At 50.8% G+C, this 25,757-nt stretch overlaps 1 protein-coding gene across 3 annotated transcripts in view; it reads right to left on the minus strand.

The window, feature by feature from the left end:
- Positions 1-8,605: 8,605 nt before the first annotated feature.
- Positions 8,606-25,757, minus strand: part of AUTS2 (activator of transcription and developmental regulator AUTS2) — a 1,065,184-nt gene continuing 1,048,032 nt past the window's right edge. For 2 of the 3 annotated variants that reach the window (XM_040972777.1, XM_040972775.1), the window contains exons 12-19: positions 24,932-25,003; positions 23,782-23,811; positions 22,039-22,110; positions 18,019-18,160; positions 14,975-15,052; positions 14,027-14,110; positions 12,253-12,475; positions 8,606-9,958 (exon numbers count right to left, since the gene is read on the minus strand). In XM_040972777.1, the coding sequence (XP_040828711.1) occupies positions 8,707-9,958; positions 12,253-12,475; positions 14,027-14,110; positions 14,975-15,052; positions 18,019-18,160; positions 22,039-22,110; positions 23,782-23,811; positions 24,932-25,003 (1,953 nt within the window). In that variant the 3' untranslated portion in view covers positions 8,606-8,706. The remainder of the gene's footprint in view (positions 9,959-12,252; positions 12,476-14,026; positions 14,111-14,974; positions 15,053-18,018; positions 18,161-22,038; positions 22,111-23,781; positions 23,812-24,931; positions 25,004-25,757) is intronic. The other variant, XM_040972778.1, reaches the window with a different exon arrangement.

Genomic DNA, 25,757 nt, shown 5'->3' on the forward strand with positions numbered 1-25,757 from the left:
CTGGTCCCTGGCTTCTGACTTCAGCTTGGCAAGGATCCGACTATTGTTGAGAGCTCCCCAAAGGGCTTCAATGGCCGGTGTGGGACCACGAGCCTGGAACTCCTTGTAGGGCTCTCATGTGGGCACAGGGATCCAAGCATCTGAGCCGCCTTCCATTGCCTTCCCAGGTGCAGTAGCAGAAAGCAGTAACAGGGACTTGAAGTAATGTTCCAGTGTTCCAATATGGGATGCTGGTACTGATGTAGCAGTTTAGCATGCTACCGAATTCGTGGCTGATCTTACGTGCTGACTTGAAGCAGCTGCTGTTTATGTTGATGACATGGGGAAAGGGTGTACTGAAGCTGGCGCTTGAGCTAAGAAGGATGTTAGTAGGAGAGAGAGGTGATTCAGGGATTGCCACGTGCTGTGCCAGGACACCTCACAGGGGCCAGCTCTTGTTCTGGAAGACAGGAATGGAATCGGTTATGGGCAGGTTAACACCATTGGGGGTGGTGACAGCCACTCAGCAGAGAGGGGGCAAATTTGACTTCTGGGAAGCAGTAAGGGCTAGGCTGACATAAGTGAGCCCTGTATCATTTCGCGGGGTTTTCCTCTTGCCCAGGCACAGGGTGGGCAGTTGGGTTTTTGCCAGCATGGCAGGTGTTTCAACCTGCAAGAGAGACACAGCCAATGTGTGGTGCAGCAGGTTAAGGCGCTGCCTCTGACACTGGCGTTCCGTACCAGAGCACTGGTTCCAGTCCTGGCAGTTCCATTTCCAATCCAGTTCCCTGCTAATGCACCAGGGAAAGAAGTGGAGAATGGCCCAAGTATGTGGGAGACCTGGATCGAGAATTAATCAGTGGGCTGAAGACCTCTCTGTCACTTCTCCTTTCAAATAATCTTTTTTTTTTTTAATTTTAGAAAAAATTAAACAAGGAGATACAAGAATCCATCAGTCTTTTGTGGGTCCACCTGGAGATGGCTCACCTGCCAGCCTGTGAATGTGGCCTGAGGCATAGGGAGTGGCATGGAAGGTGCGGGTGGCCCTGCATCACCCCTGGGCTGTGGCCTGTTGGGACCACAGGCTCAGTGAGATGAGGGCAGGGAGTTGGCCTACAAACCTTTCCGGTTCTGAAATTGCTCTGGGCCAAACTGAACACAGCCACGATTCTCACTTTTTTTTTTTCATTCTAAGATTAATTTATCTTAATTTGAAAGGCAGATATACACAGAGATTCCATCTGCAGGCTCACTCCCCAAGTGGCCACAATGGCTGGAGCTGGCCTGATCGGAAGCCAGGAACCATGAGCTTCTTTTGGGTCTCCCATATGGGGCAGTGGATCAAGGCCTTGGGCCATCTTCCTCTGTGTCTATAAACAGAGCTGGATCAGAAACGGAGCAGCCTGGATTTGAACTGGCGCCCATATGGGATGCTGGCACCACTGGTAGAAGCTTAACCTACTACCTCAAGGCACTGGACTCACTATCCATTCCTTTTTTTTTTTCCCATAAGAAGACACCTGAGGGGTCCTCAAGGTTAATGGAAAACACAGATTACGGGGGGAAGGGGGAAGTGCATGGATTTCATCTTTTTTTATTTTGCACCAAAAATAACTGCACTTTTTGAAATTTTTAATTTCGATTGTGAGGGAATGAGAGAGGGAGAGAAAGAGGCCTCATCCATTGGTTTATTCGCCCCAAATGCCTGCATCAGCCAGGTCTGGCTTGGGCCAAAGCCAGGCTCCAGGGTCCCCCGCATGGGTGGCAGGCACCCAGTGCCTGAGCCATCACCTGCTGCCTGTGAGGGTGCTACCTCTCAGGATGCTGGAACGGAGAGAGAGGGCAGCTAGGTCTCAGGCCCGAGCAGGCTAACGTGGGATGCAGGTGTCCCACGGGGCAGCCCCATGCTGTACCGGCACACGGCTTGCCCTAACCCTCCATCGTGCCCTTCCGCACAGCTTTGGATTACCCTCTGACACACGTGAATTCCTCGTGCTCCTCGGTTTGTGGCATGCTCCCAGGCACAGGACCCCGTATCAGACATTCACCTGCTGGTTCCAGGCCGTGTTTGGAACACAAGCCCGTGCTGCCGCTCATCAGCGCGCTTCACTGGGAAGCCACTTCTACAGTCGCTGTGTCTGTGGCTTGTGAGCACAGCGGCCACACTCTGGCAGCTGGCTCTGAGAGGGGAAACACCTGGGTTAACACGTGGACTGCGGTGCCCACATCCTACCTGGAATGTGCCCGGGTCCTAACTCTGCTTCCTGATCCCAGCTGCTTGTTAAGGTGCACTCCACGAGTCAGCAGAGATGGTTCGTGCAGCTGCGCTCCTGCACCTCCCTGCGTGGGAGACCCTGAGCAAGCTCCTGGCTCCTGGCTTCGCTTCGTCTCAGCTCCAGCCATCGCAGTGACCTGGGGAGTGAACCAGCAGATGGAAGATTGTCTCTCTTCTCTCTGTCTCTGCTTCTCTCGCTGAAACTCTGACTGGGTCCAATAAAAAAAATAAATCTTCTTTTAAAAAGAAGAAGAAGAAAGGAGCCAGACGGGAGATTCCAATAGAACGTCAGCACTTATTGATTATGCAGAGGGCGTGGCTTCAGCAACTTTGCTGCGGAGGGTTTCCCGAAGGTTGCAGCCAGGGCTCTGTGCAGCTGCTGTTGCAAGAGCCAGCCTGTTGGGGTGGTCTCTCTGCACTGCGCCAAACAGTACAGGCCTGGCCCGGAAGCTCTGTAGATCCAACCGTGGAGAAGAGCAGCAAACCTCTTGGCGATCCCAGTAGGGGCAAGGTCGGCTGAGTCCTGTAGGGGTGTTTGAACTTGATCTTGTAAGGTACTAGGCAGCCTGACACCAGGGCCTTGGGAAAGGGGCACGAGACCAGGTGAACAGGTACCAGGAAGCGTGGGGATGTCTTCCTGGAGGGCAGGTGGGAGAAGTCAGGGAGGTTTACACAGTAATCCAAGGAAAGGCATGGTGGTGCTGTGAGTTAAGCTTCCACATGCAACGCTGGTACTCGTGTGGGATTTCTGGTTCGAGTCCTGGCGGTTCCAGAGCCAACCCAGCTTCCTGTGAACTTGCCTGCAAAGGGAGTAGAAGATGGCCTGAGTACTTGGGCCCCTGCCACCCCTACTTGGGAGATCCAAATGGAGTTCTAGGTTTTTAGTCTCAGCCTGGGTCAGACCTGGCTGTGGTGATTACGTTGGGAGTGAGCCAAAGGCTAGAAGATTTCTCTTTGGCTTTCAACTAAATAAAGCCAATCTTAATCATAACAACAACAGCAACAACAATCCAAGAAGCAACAAATACAAAATCCAAACAGAAGTAACCCGAGTGGTTAGAGATGAGGCAACGAATGGCAAGTTCCAGAGGAGGCTGGCAGTGCCTGGGACAAAATCAGGGCATGGAGGCTGCCGGGCCACAACACTTTGAGATCTGCTGGCACTGGCTCCAGGGTCAAATATCACCTGTGTCCAACAGAGCCCACTCTGAATGCAAGCGGAGAGAAGCATTGTGACAACACCTGTTGGCCTTCTCAGACCTTGTCCTAACCCTCCCTCGTGCCCTCCCCCGTCCCCACACACACCAAATGAAAAGCTAGAAACACAGATGCTCCAGCCCACTTCCTTTAGCCTTGCCAAGCATTTCAGCAACTCTTCAGCACTCTAATTGGATCTGGGTTTGATTTTTCCCAAAATTGTTTACTTTTTGGGGTCAGCGTGTGATGGAAGGCATAGCATGTAAAACTGCCACTTGCAATGCTGACAGTCCCACATATGAGCACTGGTTTCAATCCTGGCTGCTCCATTTTGGGAAAGCATTGGGCGTGGGCCCCTGCATCTATGTAGGAGGCCCCGATGAAGCTCCAGGCTTTAGCCTGACCTAACCCTGGTTGTTGTAGCCATTTGGCATGGGGGGAAATAAACCAGTGGATGGGATATCTCTCTTTTTCTCTTTCCTTATCTCTGTAATTCTGCCTTTAAATAAACAAACTAAGTTTTTTTTCTTAAAAATTACTTTTCTTTGGCCCAGCACAATAGCCTAGTGGTTAAATGCTTGCCTTGCATGCGCCATGATCACAAATGGGCAACAGTTCATATGTGGCGGCCCCACTTCCCATCCAGCTCCCTGCCTGTGGCCTGGGAAAGCAGGACGGTCCAAAGCCTTGGGACCCTGCACTCGCATGGGAGACCTGGAAGAGGCTCCAGGCTCCTGGCTTTGAAAGGGCTTAGCTCTGGCTATTGTGGTCACATGGGCCGTGAACCAATGAATGGAAGATCTTTGTCTCTCCTCTCTGCAAAATGTGCTTTTGTAACAAAAATTATAATTTTTTTTTAAAATTTATGTTCCTTTTGACACGGGCTGTTCTCTATTCAGCCAACAATGTACGAAAGATCTAGGGCTGCACTTAAAGCAGTGCTTCTGTGTTGAGGCCTGCTTCCATTCAGATTCTCTCTCTCTTTAAAGATTTATTTATTTTTAATGAAAGAGGTAGATTTACAGAGAGGCGGGCAGGCAGGGAGATAGATCTGCCATCCACTGATTCATGGCCTCAATTGCCAGAGCTGAGCCAATGCTGTTCTCAGTTCCATCCTCCGCTGCTTTCCCAGGCCATAATCAGGGAACTGGATAGGAAGCGGAGCAGCAAGGACCCGAATCAGCGCCCATATGGGATCCCGGCACTTGTCAGGATTTCAACCATGAGGCTGCTACACTGGGCCCAAGATAGCCCTCATTTTATGCTTGCACAAGTGAGTTCTACAGATTCTATGTTCAGGGTCACGGAGGGCAAGCAGAGGCTGTACCCACACCCAACAGCCACTGTCCCAAGGGGCGCTTCCAAGGAGCATTTCCTCAGAAGCTTCTAGCATCTCAGGTTGGAGATGCCCAACACCCAGCTTTGTGCCTGTGACAGTGCTGGGGGAGGACCGTGGAGCTGAGCTTTGGCAAAAGAATTTTGTATCTGATCAACAGAGCTCTTTTCTGCCGAAATTTAAAACTTAAAGAAATTTACAAAAAATGCACAGAAAAAAAAAAAAAAGAAAGACTTGCATGGCAGTTTCAAGGACAATGCAGCAGAAAGCTTTTGTTAAGGGCTAGCGTTGGAGCACAGCAGGTAGAGCTGCTGGCCACAGAGGTGCTCTGGTTCTACTGAGCTGCTCCACTTCCAAGCCAGCTCCCTCCTGATGCACCTGGGCAGGCAGCAGATGGTCCAGGTACTTGGATCTGCCACGCAAGGGAGAGAGCCAGGCAGAATTCCAGGCCCTCGTGGCCTTCTTTCTTTCAACCAGTTTAACGGCATTGAGATCTAATTCCTTTCTCGTCAGAGATACCAGCATAAGGGCTGGAGCCTCCCACAAGTGCACGGGGCGATGGTACTGCAGAATTCAGCCTCGCCTCTTTCTGTCCCTCCAATCACCTCTTACTCCCCCTCCCCCACCCCGAGTGTGGCAGGAAAAAAGGATAAACAGCCAGGGCTGTTGCAGATACGCATCCCAAGTGGTAATTATTCGCTATTTTCCTTGTCATGTACCATTAGGAGGTAACAAGATCATTGTCAGTCAAAGACTGCAAAGATAATGAGAGTGTCTATACGTTTTAGCAGGAAATCAAATCGGTGCTGGTTCCCCTCCACGCCGAGGCGCCGCGCCCGTCATTAGAAGGGAAATATGCAAAGGTGGAGATGAATAAAGCCCCGGAGATTAACCACTCCGGCTGATTGGAGGCTTTGATTCTGCTCTGTCCTGACATCGTAGATGGCGACATGGAAACAGGTGTATAATGGGAGGCGGGGAGGGCTGGCAGAAAACAGCCGACAAGGTACGGGAAGAGGAGCCCAAGGACCGCCGGATTCGGAAAAACAGCATTTATCACGGTTTCCAATCCACGACTTCTTCTTTGTTGTCTCCGCCAGCCTGGAAATCGGGTATTAACATGTAAAGCAGAGCTGGGTGAAGCCAGCCTGTATTCAGACATCGTGGCCGTTCTGCCCATCATTAGCCTAAGCTGCCGCTAGGACACGGTCCAGTGCCCTGCCCAAGGGCTGGTGGAACTCTAGGAGTTCCCGGGGCCTCCCCCCCGCCACGGACACAAACCCATCTGGCAGCCACCTGCATCCTGCTCTCCTCAACCGCGGTCTGCAACGACATTATTGTAAAAAAGCTCATCCAAAGAGTAGTTGTAGGTAGAAGCAAGAAAATGCAACAATCGCCTTAAAAATAAAATAAAACCAGCTGTTTCAAAGGATGGGGAGAAGTTGGCAACAATGAGGGATGCAAGGCAAGGCATGAAGAGCAAACCTCTAGCAGGTCTGGACATTTAACAAGCACCTGATACGCCCATAGGCAAAGAAGCAAACGAGCCCACATCGTGGTCCCAGGTCCCGCGTGCATCTGCTCGCTCAGCGACGTTGACGCTTGACTTTCAGTTTCGAAGGTTCGAGACATCAGGGCCACCTGCCAACTTGGTCTGTCTTTCCCACAACTCTGACACCATGCTATTCCGCACATATCAAAACACAAAGACCAAGACAAGAAGGTAGTGGGCAACTGCTTCTAGAACCTAACTAGAGAGCCACTCACTCCCTGGCTGGATCTCAAAGAGAACTAGACTTGCCCAAGTGCGGCTTCTGGCCCGAGGCAAGGATGGCTATCTCACACAAACAAGCAGCTGGAAGCTTAGTTCACATTTTTTAATAACATGGCACAGTTTACATTACACAAGAAGGCTCCGCCGCTGAGAACATGCTGAAGATTCAGTTGTTTCACATAGAATCTAGAAAGGACTTAATTACATACGGGATCAACAGCGAAAAGATCTGTTTAGAACAATCTCTTTACAATACTGAAAGCTACCACTACAGTTCCAGTGTACATATTCCTTGGAAATTTTTTTCTTTTTTTAGTTTGTTGTCTTAAAAAAAAAAAAAAAAACAAAACCCAAACCCAAAAACAAAAACACTGCACAACATCTGGAGTTCACAAAATCCGAAGCTCACAACTAAACCTTCAGTTGACTACTAAAATAGATCTCCGCTTATTAGAAACAATGGGCTGTAGTTAACTTTTTTTTTCTTTTTCTTTTTTGCAAAAACAGGATAACAACGTCAGATAGCACTTTCATATACTAGAAGACCAAATGGAACTAATTTTATTTCATACATGTATGTTACAGTCCAGTAGACAAGATATATTGTATTTCTTTGCTAGTCAAGTCATATTCTCTCCAAATATGTAGACAAGAGGCTTAATGTATTATAAAAGTAGCATGAAGAGACATTAAGATTGATGCAAACTCAAAAATACACACACGCACACACAAAAACTTCTTTTCTGCCACTTTCCCGCTGCTGTTCAATTTTCCATGGCTCCACGGGCTGGCCCCCAGGGCGGGGAAGGACCGCCTGGCGTTCCACGAGTCACAGCGGGGGGAAACGTGTGGTACCCTCACTCTGCCGGTGGTGCGGAGCCCAGCGCAAACGCATCCATTATCTGCGAACACGTGACGCTTTCTGTCAGGAAAGCTCGTATCCCCAAGGAGGAAGTGTGTACGGATGGGGGAAAGGATACACCGAAACAAGGTCTGGTTCCCACAGGAGGCGTGTGTGTGTGTGCGCGTGGTGCGTGTGTATGTGTGTGTGTGTGTGTGTGTGCGCACACGCGCCCTGATGTGCCAGTTTGGGGACACGATCATGGCAGACACCAGCACCCAGTGCCCTGATTCTGGCACCTGATCCACCAGTCCCCTCCCTTCCCCATCCCGGCGGCCCCGGCCCCCACGGCCCAACAACATGCAGCAACTTCCCCAAAAGTTGCAGCCGGTGGACCCATTTGCAAAAAAAAAAAAAAAAAAAAAAGAAAGAAAGAAGGAAAGAAAAAAAGATAGGATGCTTCTCTGTTTGAAAAACAGCAAAAAAAACCTAAAAAAAAACCCAAGCAAGGAAAAAACCAAGAGTCGTCTCACGTAGCGCTTGTTCAGGGGAAAATATGACCTTAAGTGTGTTGTAGATGGGCTGGAAAAGGCTCCTTGACAGTTGGACGGGCTCCTGGGAGAACCCGGACATTCATTGCATAGTTGAAGGGATCAGCTGTCTAGCGATAGACTGGGGACGCGGCGGCTGCGTCCACCGGCCTCAAGTCTGCAAATAGCACATTTTTAAAAGAAGGATTCAGGTATATCTTACTTACTCTTTTATCTATTTACATTTGTACAAAGTAAAGCTTTCGTCTTACCCTTTTGCATATATGAACCAGTAGGTCATGAAGCACTCTGATTTTTTTTTTTTTTTTTTACATAACTATGTACACGGCCTTCCCTCCTCGAAAAACAGCTCCGCGTGACGGATGGCATGAGCTTTCTGCCATTCCCCTCCCCAATCGATCCTGAAATTGGTTGTGTGTTGTCATCTACACTTTGGGTTCCAAAAGAATAAGAATAATAATCCAAGAGTTTGATACCAGGAATAACAACAACAACGATAACAAAAGGGGGAGAGTAAGAGACGTGAGAACATATGACTTAGCTAAAAGAGCTGCAAAAACTCTCAACGTATAATGTACAAAAAAATCATTTCAAAATCGGCACTGAGTCTGTACATGGTGGTTTTTTGTTTTGTTTTACAAGGGTGGGCGGGGCCGCGGCTCCATGTCCTCGTCCGTGCCAGGGATGCGGGAGTTCAAGGGCGCGCGCGCCTCTGCAGAGTCCCGCGCGTGGCTTCGCCCCGCCCCACCCCCTTTATCGCGCTTCGATGTCCTTGAGGGTGTGGGAAGGGGGTCTGTCGCGGATCTCGGCCGACAGGGGCGTAGTCCTCCGTGGGGACCCCGGGCGGCCCCCGAGCGTGGAGATGAGCGGCGGAGGCGCGCTCAGCGCCGCGGTGGGCGGCGTCTTGTTGAGCAGTCCGTTCTGGTGGCCCGCCGTGGGGCTGATGCGCGGGTAGTGCATGCTGGGCAGCCCCGGCGTGAGGAGGCCTGGATGGGGCAGGTGTCCGTCCAGCGAGGCGGGGTGCACCGAGTGCAGCCGCGTGTGCTCGTAGTCTTCGCGAAGCATGTGCAGGCGCTCACGCTCGTCCAGGTGGCTGCCCCGCTCGTGTTCCCGCCGCGGGTCCACGGACAGCGGGTGGTGGTGGTGATGGTGGTGATGGTTATAATCGTGGGGTTCTCGGTCCCGGAAGGAGCGGTCGGCTTCGTAGAGCCGTGGGGCCGAGAGCCGGTGCAGAGGGTCGTTCCTCAGCAGGAAGTCCCTGCCCAGGGGGTCCCTCCGGTGGATGTCCAGTTCTCGGTAAGGATCCCTCAGGGGGTCCCGGATGGGATCCCAGTGGAAGGAAGGGTACGGGAAGCGCTCTCCCCCGGGGATGGGGCTGATGCCCATGAAGGGGGTCATCATGCGAGTCCTGTCCAGGCTGCTGATGCTGTTCATTGGGTGGATGCCCGCCACACCGACGGTCATGGGCATCGTGGCCAGGGGCCCTGGGTGCACACTGGCCGAAGAGCTAGGCGGGGGCGGCTCTGAGGACCGGTGGGTCTGCGGAGCCTCGGGCGCCAGGTCGTGGTCTTCCTTGCGCTCCTCCTTAACCTTGACCTCCGAGCCCTTCTTGGGGTTCTCGTAGGCCGGCTCGCTCTTGCGCGGCTCGGCCTCCCGGCTTGAGGTGCTGTTGGGCCTGGTGCTCTCCACCACCGGGGCCCGCACGTAGGGCGATGGCACCCGGGCCAGCTGCTTGGCCTCTTCGCCCACGGCACGCCCCTCGTGGCCGTGCCCGTCCTTGTCGGGCAGGTGGCCCTCCTTGGCCTTGTGCTCATCGGCGGCGGCCAGGTCCTTGCGGGATTCCGGGTGGTCTCTCTCCCTCTCTTTGGGTTTGTCTTTCTCGCGAGCCTCGGTGTTCAGGTGACCCCGGATGTGTTCGGCGGAGCTGCGGTTGTGTCCCAGGGCGTTCACCGGGAGGAGAGGTGCTGGTGAGGGGTGGCTGGAGTGTCTTTTCTCAACGCTTTCCCTGGGGAAGAAAGAGGGAATGCACTGTGAGATGGGCTTGTCAGCCTGGCAGGGTCACCGATGAGATGGAGGTGAGGAGAGGACAGGCTCGGTGGGGTGTGGCTCCCAGGGTTACCCGGGGCAGCTGGCACACCGGCCAGCCATCCCGATCTCACTAACCTGGATTGCAAGGAAGCTTAATGGGGTAGGGGAGGGTGTGAAGTAGGAGGAATGGGGTGAGGGGTGCAGTCTTTTGGGGGCAGGGGAGGAATAATTCTAGCTTTCCTTTAAGAGCCAAGATCCCAGGAAGAAGTTCTTCCAGAAAGTTCAGAGGGACCAGTGTGGTCAGGAAGTTAGCCATGTGGCAACAGAGCCCTCAGGATGAGCCAGTGCAGGGAGAAACACCTTTGGAGCCCCCAAAGCAGTGGTGGCTCTCCTTCTCAACTTGGAGGGGGAAGGGCCAGTAGCAGAATGAAGAGCCCAAGGTGCTGTTTCAACAACGTCAAGAATACAGACGCTAAATGAAAAGGTATGGTTTCTACCACAGCAGATGTTGAAAGCCATGCCTGGCTTTTTTTTTTTAGAACGAGCTATGAAATCTCTGAAGAGCCCACGGCACAGAGGGCACCGTCTTCCTGCACGCACGCAGGACGCAGAGGAGCCTGATGGGACACGGCTCAGGAGGCAAGTGTGGCCGGAAGCCAGGAAGGCACCTGTGTCCTAGGTGGGACCCAGAGACTACAACCCGATGAGAAAGATGGAGGAAAAACAGGTGCATAAACACAGACCCTCACAGGGCCAGTGCAGGACAAACTGCAAGAACTTCTGTGAATGGCCAAGTGTCACAAGAGTTCTGGAAAACTACTGGATGGAGGCTTAAGACAGGAAGGACCCAACATGACCGACAAGAGCATACACCTTGAAGATCAAGACACAGAATTGGCAGCGTCTTAGGAACAACCCCAAGACACACAGGGAAAGCAGAGACCTGGAGGTGGTGCTGGTTCAGAGATGGCAAGGGGCCAGAGAGGCACAGGACAACCCCCAGCGCCCTCCCGGCCCTCCTGGTCCCCCCCTCCCGCCATTGTTCTTGCCAACCAGCAAGGTTTGAAAGAAGACACTTTCAAGAGATACAGAGTATACACAGTTCGCAGGAAGTTTCCTGGCTCCAAGCCCAGAAGCCACGGTGATTCCAGCAAGAAAACTTTGGGAAGTCTGCAGGCCACGTGGCATGTTTCACCCCTCTGGCATCTTCTCTAAGAGCTCCTGGAGGGTGCCACCTGCCTGTTGGGTGTAGACCTGCCTCACCTTGGCAACTCCCAGCCCTGAGCTGAGTGCTGTGAGCACTCCTCCTGCTGGCCAAGAGATTTCTGTCACCTTGCCTTGAAGGAAAATTTGTGTCTTCCTTTTGCAAGGAAGAAACCAGCCCTTGCAAGGAATGAGTACGCACAGACCTGCCACGGCCAGAGCCTGCAAAGTTGAATACTATTCAGTTGGTAGTACATGCTACCCATATGTCTGTGCGTGTATAGAAGAAAATTGTTATGAAGCATGTCTTGCTTATACCCTGCTTAGCAGTTAGTTCAAAATGGAAACAGCCAGGAAAACCGAGACATTTTGTCAAGAAGGCTTAGGGCTCTCCTCGGGAAAACCACCACGGGACATTTTCTCTTTGAGCTGACTTGTTTTTGCAGGCGAGGCTTACCAAGCAGAGATGGCAACAGTTAAGAAAGTCCACCACCCATGGGTGAAACAGCACCCAAACCAGAACCTCTTGCCGTTTCTCTAAATCTAGGTTAGTACAATCGCATTTCATCATCTGTGAGCCCCGGGTTTTGAGTTCGAACAAAATCTGAGAAAAACATGAGGCGAGGCGAACATGACTTTCTCAAAGAAAACAAAAGGAAAGAGAGAGAGAGGAAAACCTATGGATGGTTGAATGGACCGCACGGACTGGAAAGCAAACATGGCACTGGGTCATGCTGTGTGTGTGTCTGCGCCTGCGCTCCGGCTACCTGGCCGCTGGAGGAAGAGTCGTGTGGGGGACAGCCTCCTGCTCACGGGTGGGGGGGAGTTCGGCAGGTGTGCAAGGGCAGGAATCCTACACTGCACTGCCATCGCTGCCGTCGGGGGGGTGGCGCGAGGGCTGCTGGCTGGCACGCGCACTGACTCGGAAGGAGCTGGTGGGGGGCAGGGGGGCCCAGGGGCGGCTGAAGGCCACGAGGCTGGGACGGGGAGGGTGAGTGGCCGGTTCCACGGCCCATGGCACAGAGCGGGCTCCCCCAGCGGGACTCGGAGAGCGGTTTCTTTGCGTACCTTTCTTTGTCATCTTTACTAAGAGACGAGTCCCGTTTATCTACATCTCTATCTCTGTCATGAGCTGCAGCGGACGCGCTGCGTTCCAGCTCCCCCGGCTTCAGCCAGGGCGGAGGGGTCGGGAACGACGGAGGCGCTCGGTGCAGCCGGTTCCAGGGCTCGTGAGGGTTGCTAAAGCTCTGCGCACTGGGGCCATCCTTGTGGCCGAACATTGAGTTGGGTGCTGAAATGGCGAAGTGGAGAACAAAAAGGTTTAAGAGAAATTATATAACCTGCTTATAGTGAAGGTACTTACCAAAAAACTTTTAACAGCATTCAGAGTTAAAATGAATACATATTATTGGGAGCTGGAAAAGGAAAGGAGATTAACAGATTCATTAGAGGAATGTGTGTCCTACACTACAGAGGTAGCTCACAGCTTTTTTTTTTTTTTTTTTTGGTGTTGTTGCTGCTTTTCTTCTTATTATTTTTTTAAACCACAAGCAAAAGTGGGAGTGTTGGGAGTTCAAAAGCAACCCAACAGGTATGAGAGCTCCCCTGTCAGACTCGTGGCATGTGCACAAGCTCCAATCATGCACAAAGGTGTGCCAGGGTGGTACCACTCAGAGGGCAGCAAGTGTCAGCTCAGAGTGGACTTCAGGTCCCCCCTGCTGCTGCTGAGCCACCACGGCTCCTCCGAAACAGGTGCATGTAGATCACCACGCTGGGCCAGGACCTCAACGGACGCCCAAGGTCTGCACGTCGCATTTTAAACAATGGCTCCACCATTTATATGTCCTCCCAAATGACCAATGTGGCTGGGCATTCATGCCTGGATCTTGGCAAGGGCTGTCAGGTCTGTGGGGCCGTGCAAGGCCTAGAGTATCATTGGTATGGTTCTGCCAAGGTAACTGCAGGTGGGAAGCTCAACTCAACACATCTATAGCCAAATTATTTTTAAGTTGATAATTTTGCCTGGCTCACGAATGATGTCACAAATATTCAAATGTCCCTTGGCAAGAAAAAAGTCTCCCCATTCCTGCTCTAAGTGGACTTTTTCACTGGGGCAAACGACACACCTCCCAGACTATGGAGGATGAAACGCTGCCAACCAAAGTTTTTTTTAAAGAATTCTTTTTATTTATTTGAAAGGCAAGGAGATAGAGACTTTTCATTTGCTGGTTTATTCCCCAAACATCTATAACAGCCAGGGTTGGCTGGCCCCCACCAAAGTATGGAGTGCAAGAGTTCCACCCCAGTCCCTCGTGTGTGGCAGGGACCCCGGTCCTTGGGCCATTCTCTGCTGCCTTCCAGGGCCTGCATGAGCAGGAAACTGGACTTAGAGCAGGATTTGAACCCGGGTACTCTGAGAGAGGGATTCAGGTCTCCCACGCCAATATCTTAGCTGTACCATGGGCTCCCCTACCCCAGCTCCCACCACCACCGATGGGCTCCCAACACTTGATTACTGTTCAGTCTGTGATTGTTTTCCTTCGGGCAACAGGTATGCTGACAATGGCGTTTGTTTCTAGTGGGCAGCTGCTGTGGGTATTTCGGATGATAGAGACGGGTCATGGATGGAAGTGAACACCAGGGGGCTTCAACACTGACTAGCTGCATTACCACTCTCATAGCGGTTTGGCTTGCTGAAGGTTAACCCCATTGCTTGGAACTGCTTCTGCAAGTATTACCCAATGGGCAGAGTTTTCTGGGACCCAGAAAGGCCCTGAGCCACACACAGACCAGAGAAAATGAAGAATTCCATGGCAGATGTTAAAAAGTTAGAGGTACTCACTAACTGAAGGGTTGCCAAGTCCCCCGAAGGCATTGCCGCCAACCGCTGCTAGGCCGGTGAACGTGGACGGCCGATTGAAAGGCTCTGTAGACAAGACAGGGAAGATGGACATGGTCATGGCCTCTATGGCGCCAAGTTCAGTGCTGGGCGCAGGGGGTAGTAAGGGAATGGGCGTACGGCAGGTGTCAGCTACACATATCTAGACTCGGTCTGTGTCACTTCTACCGGATGATACCCAAGGCTTTCATTGCATGTGGGGGAAGAGGCTGGCAGAGTGAGAGATTTAGGAAGGCTCTTTTCCCAGAACGTTGCACCTCGCATCCATGCCCCTCGGGCCCAGAGGGGACCTTTATTTGAGCCAGGATGTGCTCTGACGCATCAAAAATGAAACAATATCTTAAATGACACCTCTCAGCAGAGTTGCTTAACAATTTACTAAGCCCCTGATGAAATTCTGAAGCTATGCCCTGTGGCTGGGCGTTATTACCCACACCTGCTTGTATGCTTGCAAAAGCATTGAACACACAGAGGCCTCAGAAAGCATGTACTTGAGCGGGTGGTGACAAACCGTTCAGGCAGCGTGAAGTTAACAGTGACAGAGGGCACTAGCTCTCCTGATCATTGTCTCATTGCTCTGTCTCCTAGAGCCGACGCTAGTCAACGGGGCCAGAGTTGACTGCCTTCTGCTGGACAGGACAGCAAGTACAGCTTCCCCTCCCAGCCCTACCTCCCACAGGCAGAGAGAAAAGTGGGGTGGGGGCTGCTGGAAGCCTGCAGAAGCGTGGTATGTGTTGGCATTTCTAGGAGCTTGTGGTCATGCCTGTAAGTGGGAAGTGAGATATGTGTGACTATGGCTAGGCTGGCAGGTGCAACCCGAGGGTGGCCAGGCAAGCAGGGGCTTGTCTAAAAGGTGCATGCCAGCTCCCCAGCAGTGAACGGGCAACTCACCAAGGTGTGCGGCAGGGTTGAGGAAGTTGCTATGATGAGGCGGTGGCCCAAAAGGGGTCCCGGTTGGATGTGCAGCACCTACGAGAATCAGACGCCCCCACATCAGCCACAGCCAGGCCAGGCCGTGACAACATCAGGCTTCTCCCAACCAAAAGCCAACGTGGCTGCAACTTGCGGAAAGACCCCCCCCCGCCTCCCACCAGCACCTTCACCCCGGGAGAGGTTGGGAAAGGGTGGGCATGGCTGAAGCCAGCCCAGGCTCCTATGCCAGGTTCCAGAAGATGTTCTTGTGGAGCAGCAGCAAATGACCCACCCCTTTCCCTTCCTGCCAGCTCGCCTAGCTACCACCCAGAAAAGAGACTCAACAGTGGGAACTTGCTGGCCCACAGTGGAAGTGGGGAGGTGCCACAGCGGAGCGAGGTTTGAAGGGTTTGTGATTTAGAAGAGTTTGTGAAGCCAGGCTCCTCCCTGGGGCGTCAGGGTGCTCACACGCACATTGGTTTGCTGAGAGTAATGTCTGGCCATGAGATGCATTCTTCTCTGGGCATCTCATCCCAGAACCTCATTCCAGAGCCTTGGCGCCAGGCACCATTTCCTCGCTGGCCCAGGAGCTGACGTCCTGAGCTACAGACTTGGGCTGTGCTTCTCTGGGCCCTTGCACGACTATGAGACACCCAGTTTATTACAAGCCTTGAAATCTGCCCAGGACTCTCCATTTCCTGCGCCAGGAAAAGCTAGTTAACTAGAATATTTTCCAAACCCAAAACTGTTAAGATGGACTGACTTTAAGCAGTCTTTATTGCTAAAAGTGCCAGGGGACGTGGATCAAATTAGTCCTCTCCTTTCCCTAGGTTTCTGTCTTGTCCATCAGCACTTCCCTTACTTAGTAGACAGCCTGCAACATTGTTCCTTCAGGACGCCTCCAATGCATTTCTTAGAGGCTGAGAAAGGAAGGAAGGAGGGAGAGAGGGAAGGAGAATGCATTTGAGAATCAGGGAAGGGCAGTATTTCTCAATGCTTTGGGCATCCCATGGGCTCGTCAAAGCATGGAGGCGGCTCTCGGGGAAGCATGCACGGCTCCAGACGAAAGGTTTGCCAAGGTCACCGCTGAAGCCTCTCTGTTTATTTCAGGCGTCAGCACCCGCAGGCAGATGAAAGTGGCTGCAGTTTACAAGCCTGCACAAGTTCTACATACCGGTCTGAACATCTGAACCAAATAACCATTTTGGGTAAAATCCAATATTGTTTAAGCTGGAAAAGATTACCTTCTGGAATAGAAGCCAAAACAGGGCCTGAATTAATGGATTTGCTAATCGCTGTTGCATAGTCCCTTGCCTGTTCTCAAAGTTCCTATAAACAAGCGTAAAATTCCTGTAGGGAAACAAACTAAATGTTGGGGGCTGGGGACTGAGGGAGCAGGGATCACCCAGTACTTGAGTTAGGTTCTTGGGCTGCAAGGTTTCTGTGGGCCCAGCCTGGCAGAGGAAGCCACACAGGACTGGGGAAGTCACGGGCATGGCACCTCTGAATCCACAGGTACCTGGGGGTGGAGTTGGCTGTCTAGCCCTGGACAGTGGCGCCTCTTCTAGCTGTGAAGGCACAAAAATGACATCCCTTCTCCACAGAGCGAAATCACATAGGTACAGTCATTAGGCATCCCCAGTGCCTTGCCAGCGAAGTATGATGTTGGCCACGGACTGTCCGTGTAATACAAGCTAATTAATGCCTCCATGAAGACCAGAGCTTGGTCCCCAGGGATGCTGGTAGTTCCAGAGTCACTGAAGCAAGAGGAAAAAAAAAAAAAAAGCCATTTCCTCCAATTGGCTCAGATGGAAGCCAGGGAGAAATCTCTCTATTTCTCTCCCCTGATTGTTCTTCATGTGGGCCGGTTGCAGGGCCTCGGTGCCATGGCAACGGGCCTTCAGATGTGTCCCTAGACAGAAACCCAAGACCTCGATGAATCCGTCCCCCTTCCACATGCTTCCTCTGCTTTGGCAGCGAGGCCTGTTGCCGGGATGCTTTCTTGCAATGAGCATGTTTCCCTCTTCTTAAACGGAGATGCCAGGGGCTCAGGAAGAGGGAACGAGGTTGGGATAAAAGCCCAGGGAAACAGTGGGCAGGTTGGGTGTGCAACTTGTCCCCTGAGGATTACAGACAGGGAGCCCCTGGCTGCGACCAGAAGAAAAAGTCCTGCTTAGCACAGAGGGTACCAAGGTCCAGAGTCTGTTCCTGGCATGAGCTCAATGCCGTGTCTCCTTCCAAGGAGTTCCTAAGCAGAACGGGATGCTGGGGATGGTGCGCTGCCAGAACCCCGGGCGGCAAGAGGATTGCCCGCTGCTCCGTCTCCCACGGCCTTTGGAGTGTGCGTGCTTGGAGCAGAAAAGGGCTATTCTCTGACACATTGGTGCTCATTCCTGCCTTCTGTGTGCCCAGAGGTTAAGCAAGTCAAAAGACTTGGCATACAGGTCAGCGGTCCAAAGAATAGTGTGCTGTTATCTTGTCCCTGCATCATTACAGCCAACTGGGCGCCCAAGTTGAAGCTCTGTAATGGAGAATGCTAGGAGGCAAGTGGACGCCCCTCCCTAGTACAGCCGCGCTGCTGTTTCTTTATCCTCAGAGCATCATAGCACGGCATGACTCAACTTCAGGGTGCAAAATCAGAGTGCTCCGGGGGCGCCCGGTGTCTAGACAGCCACAGCCCTAGATGGTTCCTGTTGCCTTCTGAGCCGTGCTGTAAGCTTTCTGATCTTTTTCAATAGCATCTGGCATGTTTGTGAATGACAGCAGTGTAATACAGGTTCAAACAGCGAACCAACCCAAGTTCCCTTACGGGAAAGATGACTTCTGCTTGCTTCCTTACTACAAGAAGCTACAGCAGCGAAGAAAGACCCATGGCCTTCTCAGGCCTGAGACGCTGCCTCCAAGTTGGCATCGACTGTGCCAGCTGATGGGGTGACTGAACAGTGGCCAACAGACCCCAACCATGACTTCCTTAGCTGCCTGGGAACTACACCATCACTGCCTGCTCTCCCTTCTGAACTCACCGGCAGCAGAGAATAAAGTCGAAGGCCGAGCCAGGTCATGGGGGTGGTGGATGGCTCCAAAGAGACTGGGGCCTGGAGGGCGGCTCAGGAACTCCGGTTTCAGTCCAAAGTCCAGTTTATGTGGGTCGGATTGCATCTGTTTCTGCGGCACCAAGGGGAATAAGAGGAAGATGTCAAGGTGAGCAGCACAGACGGACAGCCGGAGAGATTCAAGTTCATAAACATAGGAAAGCCTCTGCTCGTCAACCAGCGAACCCACAAGCATCAAGAAGCAGTGTGGCCCGAGCCCAGTCATCAGTGCCCACCACGGGGGCAGTGCCCATTTCTTACATGAGCAGTGTGGCAAATGGCAAAAACAGCGTTTGATCTTTGGGGCTGCTCAGAACATGAACACTCTAAACGTATGCTGCGGACACCCATGGCCGCTGTTCCTGAAAGAGGTATATTGTGTTGCTGTGTAGACCCACTTCAGCCAGTTTTCAAAGGATAGTATTTTAAAAGCTCATTTTATTAGGAATTCTGCATGAATAATCTACTGTGTAAATTAATTGTTTAATGATTCTTTGCCGTACTCTAACGGATCATAGTCCATTAGTAACGGAATGTTATGAAGAAATATTTGCATGCCTACAAGCTAATTTCAAATAATCCTTGTTATGTTATTTTCTGAAAACAAACAAAAATGAAGTGGGGTTATTAATTTAGCTAATAGGGGCCCTTTCTTTTTCTCTTAGCATTAACAATGGAAGGAAGAGGAGGAGGGGGGGTTGGTCTAGCAAGAATAACGTAATACAACCCCTTGCTGTGCACGGGGCTCACTCTTTGTTCTTGTTAGTTACTGATTTAATGTGAAAGGCAGCAGAGATAAAAAGGAAGACACTGAAAAAGATCTTTCAACCATTGGTTCACATCCCAAATGGTCCTAATAGCCACGACTGGGCCAGAGTGAAGCTGGCAGCCTGGGACAAAACCCAGGACTCTTACGAGGCAGCAGAGGGTCAAGACCTTAGGCCATCCTCCCCATCCTTCCTCAACGTATTATCTGGAAGTTACACAAGAAGAGAAGCAGCTGGGACCTGAACCGACAATGATAGGGGATGCTGGTATTGCAATTGGCAGCTCAACCCAGCACATCATAAATGCTCCGGCTTCCTCTGACTTGCAACCTTTCACTGCTCTCAAGCTATGGAACCTGGCTCCCCATCATCTCCTGGAATGGACCTCCTCCTAGGTTGGGCTGGGGCCTTGGCACCTGAGGCTTCTGGCTGCCCTTCTCTTGCCTCTGCTCTCGCGCCCCTCCACTGCCCACTCCAGAGTCTCACTCTGTTCCAATCTCACGTTCATCAGAGGTCCCATCCTTGCTCCACCTCAAACTCCCTCACCGTTTGGGCTCTGTTTGTGCTGCTGTGACCCCCAGAGGAAGCCGCCCCGAGGAAACATGCATACTGACCCACGGACGACGAGAACCTAGCCATATCCTTACTAAATGTTCAGGGTTAAAAACCCCTACTCACTCAGCTCTTGGGTCCCAAGGGAAACGCAAGGGCAAGCATTTGGTGTAGCCCTAACTAAGGCAGCACTTGGGAGCCCACAGCACATATCAAAGTGGCTGGGTTTGACTCTCAGCATCTCTTCCAACCCCAGCTTCTCACCAGTGTGCACCCTGGTAGGGGCAGCAGAAGATGGCTCAAGTGCTTGAGCCCCTGCCAGTCACGTGGGAGACTGGATTAACTTCCTGGCTGTTAAACTTTTGCCTCGTCCAGCCCTGGCTGTTTTGGGCATTTGAAGAGTGATGCAAGATTTCTGTCTCTTTCATATAAATGTTTTTTAAAAAATTAAAGGAAGGCTTATGCAAGTATTTCAAGGTGGAAACTATAACTCTTGGGAGAACAAGACACTTTGATCACTTTTTTTTTTAAAGATTTATTTTTTTATTAGAAAGTCAGAGAGACAGAGAGAAAGATCTTCCATCCATTAATTCATTCCCCCAAGCAGCCGCAATGGCCAGAGCTGCACCAATCTGAAGCCAAGAGCCTGGAGCTTCTTCCAGGTCTCCCATGCGGGTGCAGGGTCCCAAGGTTTTAGGCCATCCTTGACTGCTTTCCCAGGCCACAAGCAGGGAGCTGGATGGGAAGTGGGGTTTCCAGGATTAGAATCGGCGCCCATATGGGATGCTGGCGCATGCAAGGCAAGGATTTTAGCTGCTAGGTTAGCACGCCAGGCCCTCTTTGATCACTTTTAATAGACACACCCAAATTGTTACTCAGCAAGTAAGTAGCTGTGAAGACGCAGGCCTTCTGAGGCTGGGCCAGCAAGCAGGCAGGGAGCCAGCGGGAGGCTTTCTCAACAATACTTGGGGAGTGACTAAAAGAATGGGTAACTGAACATTAGGGAGAAGAGAAGAGGTAATTTCTACTCAGATCTATAGGGAATACTGTAATGAAAGTTCCACCATCCAGTAACAGCCAAACCTTCCAAACCAAGCTTCTAATTCACTGTAAATCTCTAAAAATGTTTTGAGTACCTCATTTAATTGGGGCACCAAATTATTTAGTGCTAATATCGCATGGTACACAGCACAGTTCCATTAAGCGTAAGTTAGGCCCACGGAGCAGAATGGAACACGGGGATTACACATGGTCTGTTGGAACAGAAAAGTGAACGGAGGAGCCTCGTGTTCGAGAGGCCTGACTGCATCGCCTGATGGAAGCTGAGGTGGCAAGGGGCGCTCTTGCAGATAACTTCCGTTGCTTCTCAGCCAAGGAGGCACAAGGAAAGTACATCTCACCTATAAGCATGGCACAAACCACATTAACCAGAGCAGAAAATGAGCTGAGCCAATTGCCATGCCAACGAGCCATTTGGCTCTTCCGAGCATCACATCTTCTCACTGAGCTCCATTTTGAGGTTGCTAATTAAGCCTGGCTTAACCATTAAGTCAGAGTGAGCAGAACTCACTGGTGCAATGTTAAGAGCATCAGCCAGTATTCGGGCGATTGAAGCAGGTGATGCTTTTAACCAGGTTGTTTCTAAAAAAGCCATCCAATGCTTTACAAAGCACTTCCCTTCTGCTCTGTTCATCTCCCTTCTCTACTATGCTTAGGACGGTGCCCAGAAGCTGTCAGGGCTAACAGGTTTCTTCCTAAGGAAGTGGATTCATGGGGTCTGCTGGAATGACTCAGTTTTCAAGCCTTGTTATACAGACTTATGGGCTCCAGGACTGGAAATCCTGGGCTTGTCAGTTCCTCCCTTTGCTGCCTCTGCCACACATGTGTGTCCAGTCAGGTGACACGAGGTGTGTCTTCATGGCTTTCCTGCTGCACCACCGGCGAGCAGAGAAGAAATGATGGATGTCTGATGAGAACATGAAATACAAGTACCACCTGTGGACGGCTCGGGTGCTGGCCACATGGTTCTGACACAGACCACATTCCAGACCCTGCTCCTGGCCCCTGGGAGGCCCAGTGAAAGGTTCCCTGCAAACTTGATAACTACTTCTAGAAGAGTCATTTTTAGTGATATGCATGACTTAATGGCAGTCTTGTAGCATCATCCTGTACGCGACATAAAATGGCTATCATTTTCCAAGGTCAGAAAATGAAAATAATGTACCAATTGATATTGACATATACACATACGACAACAATTCTCTATAGGTCTTCCCTAATACTCAATATTTGCCATATTCTAATTCTTAGCCACTACAAATAGGTTCCCCAAACCTGTACTTTAGAATTTAATTCACTGTTTAATCCTTTGGATCACAAAATAACGACAACAACAACAAAAACCCAAACGAAGCGAAAGACACCACCAAGGAGCTAGTTCATTTTTGTTTCATCATTTTGCTGGTGGTTTCCAAAAAGCTTCCCCAAGAGGGAGTTGGTCGTCCTTGCTTACAGAGTCTTCAGAATCTGTGCTCTCCGCGCCCTGTCCCGTCATCAGGCTCTCCTGAGCAGATCCACGTGCTCCCATACCCCAGCGCCCCACTCCTTCCCCACCAGGAAGGTAGCCACTGACCTTGACTTTCTGTTGGTGGTGGTAAATCTGCCAGGCGATGTGAACATGCATGGCGCACCACTTCCCTGGTTTCTGGAACAAGAGAGAGCAACGTGGTTGGGGGCAGGGGAAAGACATTTCAGGGGGGAAAAAAAATCACCTTTCATGTCCCCCAAGCTCTCAGCGGGATTTGGCTCCGAAGGCTCCTTTCATGGAACAAGAGCACTTTATACCCTCCCAACGCCTCCGCTCAGCAGCTCTCCAAGCCCCGTCAGAAGGGAGTCACAGTGGGCTCCCCGCTCTTCCCACATGAGCTGGAGATCTTGGCTATGGCCCAGAGAACCAGAAAACCCTACTTGCTCAGGTCCTCCCTGGTTACCAAGGACAAGATGGGAAAGGCCTGAATCCTACTTTGTCTCTGACTCTCTCTTCTGGTGCCAGCTGGCAGGCCTGGCAGAGTAGGAGGACCTACTTAACAAATGCTGCCATGCTCTAATGCAAATCAGCCGTTCAGAAGAGCTAATTAGAGAATGTCTGTGAATCAAATCAAAACAAGAGAGGGGACAGAACCCAGAGTAACCTCCTCCGGTGTCATTTTTAACCCCCGAGCGGCATCAAGAAATACCTCCCATTTTTTTTTTTAAATTCATGACTAGCTACTGCAAGTGCTTCACCAAGAGTTGATTGTCAACTCATGATGGTTGCCGGACAGTTCAAGAAAGGACCTACTTCCTTCTACTGTCTAGGTCTCTGCATGTCTCAAGTCCTTCCTGCCCTCTGGGAGTGTGCACGGGTCCCAGTCTCTCGCGTTGTCTCACACCTTATGAGCAGCAGCAGGGTAACTGCAGGTGCAGGGCAGGGACACCTTGCTCCACTTGAGACCCACAGTTCAGAATGGATGCTCTGTACCAAAAAAACTCAGCCCCCTTCTGCCGTGTCGGCTTCTATACTAAGAAGCTGTTTCTGAAATAGTTACTGAGACCCCTGCAGGCTGGGGTCCGTTCTTTTCTCTCGCAGTCAAATTCTGGGCCATCCAGAATCACAAATAGTACACGGCTTCATCCCGTGAGCATTTTTTCTCCCTCTGCAGAAATGAAGCCATCTGCTCAGATGCAGTAGGAACGGACTGAGTAGAGCAGGGAACTCATGGTCTATCCACTCAAGCATCGTGTCGGGTCTGTCCTCCACCCTCTGCCCCGTTATCAGCATTCATTCTCAGGACATTTGCCAGCCCATCTCTGGATCTTGAGGCCATTTCAATTGGGCAAGAGGTCAATAAACCCATGTTTATAGCATCCTCCTCCTGTACAGAGAAATAGGTCAAGTGGCCACGTTAAGTCACCACCTCTCTCCATGCAGAATGGGGAGCCGCCAGCCAAGATAAATGCAGCTCAACGTGGTTTTTTTTTTTGTTTGTTTTGTTTTGTTTTGTTTTCCTGCACCCGAGAGACTAACTTCAGCCCAGAAGTTGAGCCCTTTCTTCTTAACTTCCGACTGGTCAAAGCTTTGACTCGGACAAGAGAATCTGAGTTTTCTCTGCTATAGAAGAAACTGGCTTGGAGTGTCCTGACAATGAAAGCAAGCTAATTTAGGCCATTTTCAATCACATGTACCTGAATTTAAAAAAAAAAATGCAAACACCAAGGCTCTAAGGTTTTATTCTAACATTTCGATGGCTTACTTCCTTGTCATGGATTTATATTTTTTAACCCACCAGGAGTCACAGGGAGGTTGCAGAACAAGTTCTAGAAGAAGCGTTCTTACCCTTAACATAGGTCTGAAAGGATCTGTCAACTGTGAAGAGAAAATGACAACTTGGTTACATGCCTGTCACTCAAACAATTGCTCTAATTAACAAATTTGTAGTGCTTCATTAGGAGGGGAAATTAAAATGTTAGAATTTTACTTTTAAATGAAGGCCTTTCAGAGAATCATTAACCCATTTTCACACCATCAAAAGTGCTAAGTGTCCCCTCCCCCATGGCAGGAGCCTCCAAACAGAGAGACTGACAAGTCCCCTGGCAAGCTCAATCAAAGGCAACACGCCCTGGGGCAGCAAGATTGGCTCCCTGTATGTATGTGTGACACACAAGAGGAGCTGGCCCCTTCCTGCCTGGCCCACACTGAATGGGGAGTAAGGGACTTTGGTGTCCTGGGAAGACCTGCACGACAAGTGGGCTCTCTTTACCGATATACCCATTACTGACAAGTAGCAGAGGGTTCCAAGAAGTGCACGAAACATCACAAAAATACATCGCATTCTTGAGTCACTGTAAACACCCACCCAACCCTGGCCATTCGTTTCTGATTACATTCACTCTATTCAATCTTCATTCACTCTAAAGAGAAACGGGAAGAACCATCCATCAATGGGCCAAGGTCATACCAACTTCCAATTCTTTTTTTTGGAAGTTGGTCGCAGTACACATTATGCATAATGGATATCTTGCTTAGCTCTCCAGCATAGCAGGCTCCCTAACACACTAAAAATAGTCCAGAATTGCTGTATGGTAGGTGTGGCCACATCCTGACCCCAACCAGAGGGTGTGCGCACGTGTGTGTGTATGTCCTGACTTCGTGTCTTTCCATTCCAAACGACTCACAGCTCTCTTTGGAGTGAGCAAAACTTAAGGAGTTGCACGCAGAGAAAAGCAGACAAGTAGAAACCATTGAAGCTGCCAGCGCCTACTTTCTGGGTAAAGATCATAAGCCATTCCCAGTGGCTAGCCAGTCCCTTTGGGGACGTGGCTATGACAGAGCAGACTTTTGTTTCCTAAGGGCCACTTGTTCTCCACAGACGTGAACAGCACCTGCTCCCATAACACGCGCTATGCAAGGTGTGTGTTCTGGACAGGGATAATATGTGCCCCTCTGCTCCTGGGGTTACCTGAGACAAGACTGACTCGGTACTTACCCTTGGGTCCTTTTGGAGTAAGGTGTGTGGCACTGTCCCTGGCCGAGCAGCGACATCAATAGGGTTGGATGTCTACAAATGAAGGAGGACACGGTTTAGGAAGCACAAACCATCAGGAAGGCCTGCCTTCTACTCTGAGCCACGAACATGAACCTGTGTCGGGCTCGCGCTGGTGGCTTCTCACAGGGTCCTGACCAGGTATCAGCCTTCCTGGCAAGGGCAGGTACAAGCAGAGGCAGTCCCCAGCAGCTTTCATGCAGAAAAAAGCACAGAGCAGCGAGAAAAGCCACACACACACACACACACACACACATCTGCAGCCCACAGCCTCCTCTTCCTCTTGGGGAACTCATAGTACTGACTGACATGGTTTTGTTGCTGCTTTATCACTAAGCATTGCAAGAAATGCTTAAGTGAACATTATTATAATTTGCAGTATCAGGTGCCTCTCATCAGAATAACGGAGAGCATCTTTGCAGACATTAGGCCAACTCTCTACATTTTAACGGGCAGATAATAACAAGGAATTACCACTCCATAATTACTCATTAGCGGTGGTGGAAAATGGGACAAGAGAACCCAATTTAGGGACCACCCAGATCTACTATTAAATGATTTCTCTGGTAATTCTGCCTCGTCTGTCTTATTCCCTCCACTATTCTTAAATATCACTAACAATATTAACCTTCTGTGTAAGGCTTTTGTCCTCTGAATTAACAACAACAAAAAACCCACTTTGGGCACAGTCACTACTTTCCATTAGGAAGGGCTTCTAGAAAAAAAATAGCACCAGTTATTTTATTGAAGAAATCACAACTTTTGTGGG

This window comes from Ochotona curzoniae, unplaced genomic scaffold, assembly GCF_017591425.1.
Source record: "Ochotona curzoniae isolate NIBS_2020 unplaced genomic scaffold, NIBS_Ocur_1.0 contig_2321, whole genome shotgun sequence".
Classification (NCBI taxonomy): Eukaryota; Metazoa; Chordata; class Mammalia; order Lagomorpha; family Ochotonidae; genus Ochotona; species Ochotona curzoniae.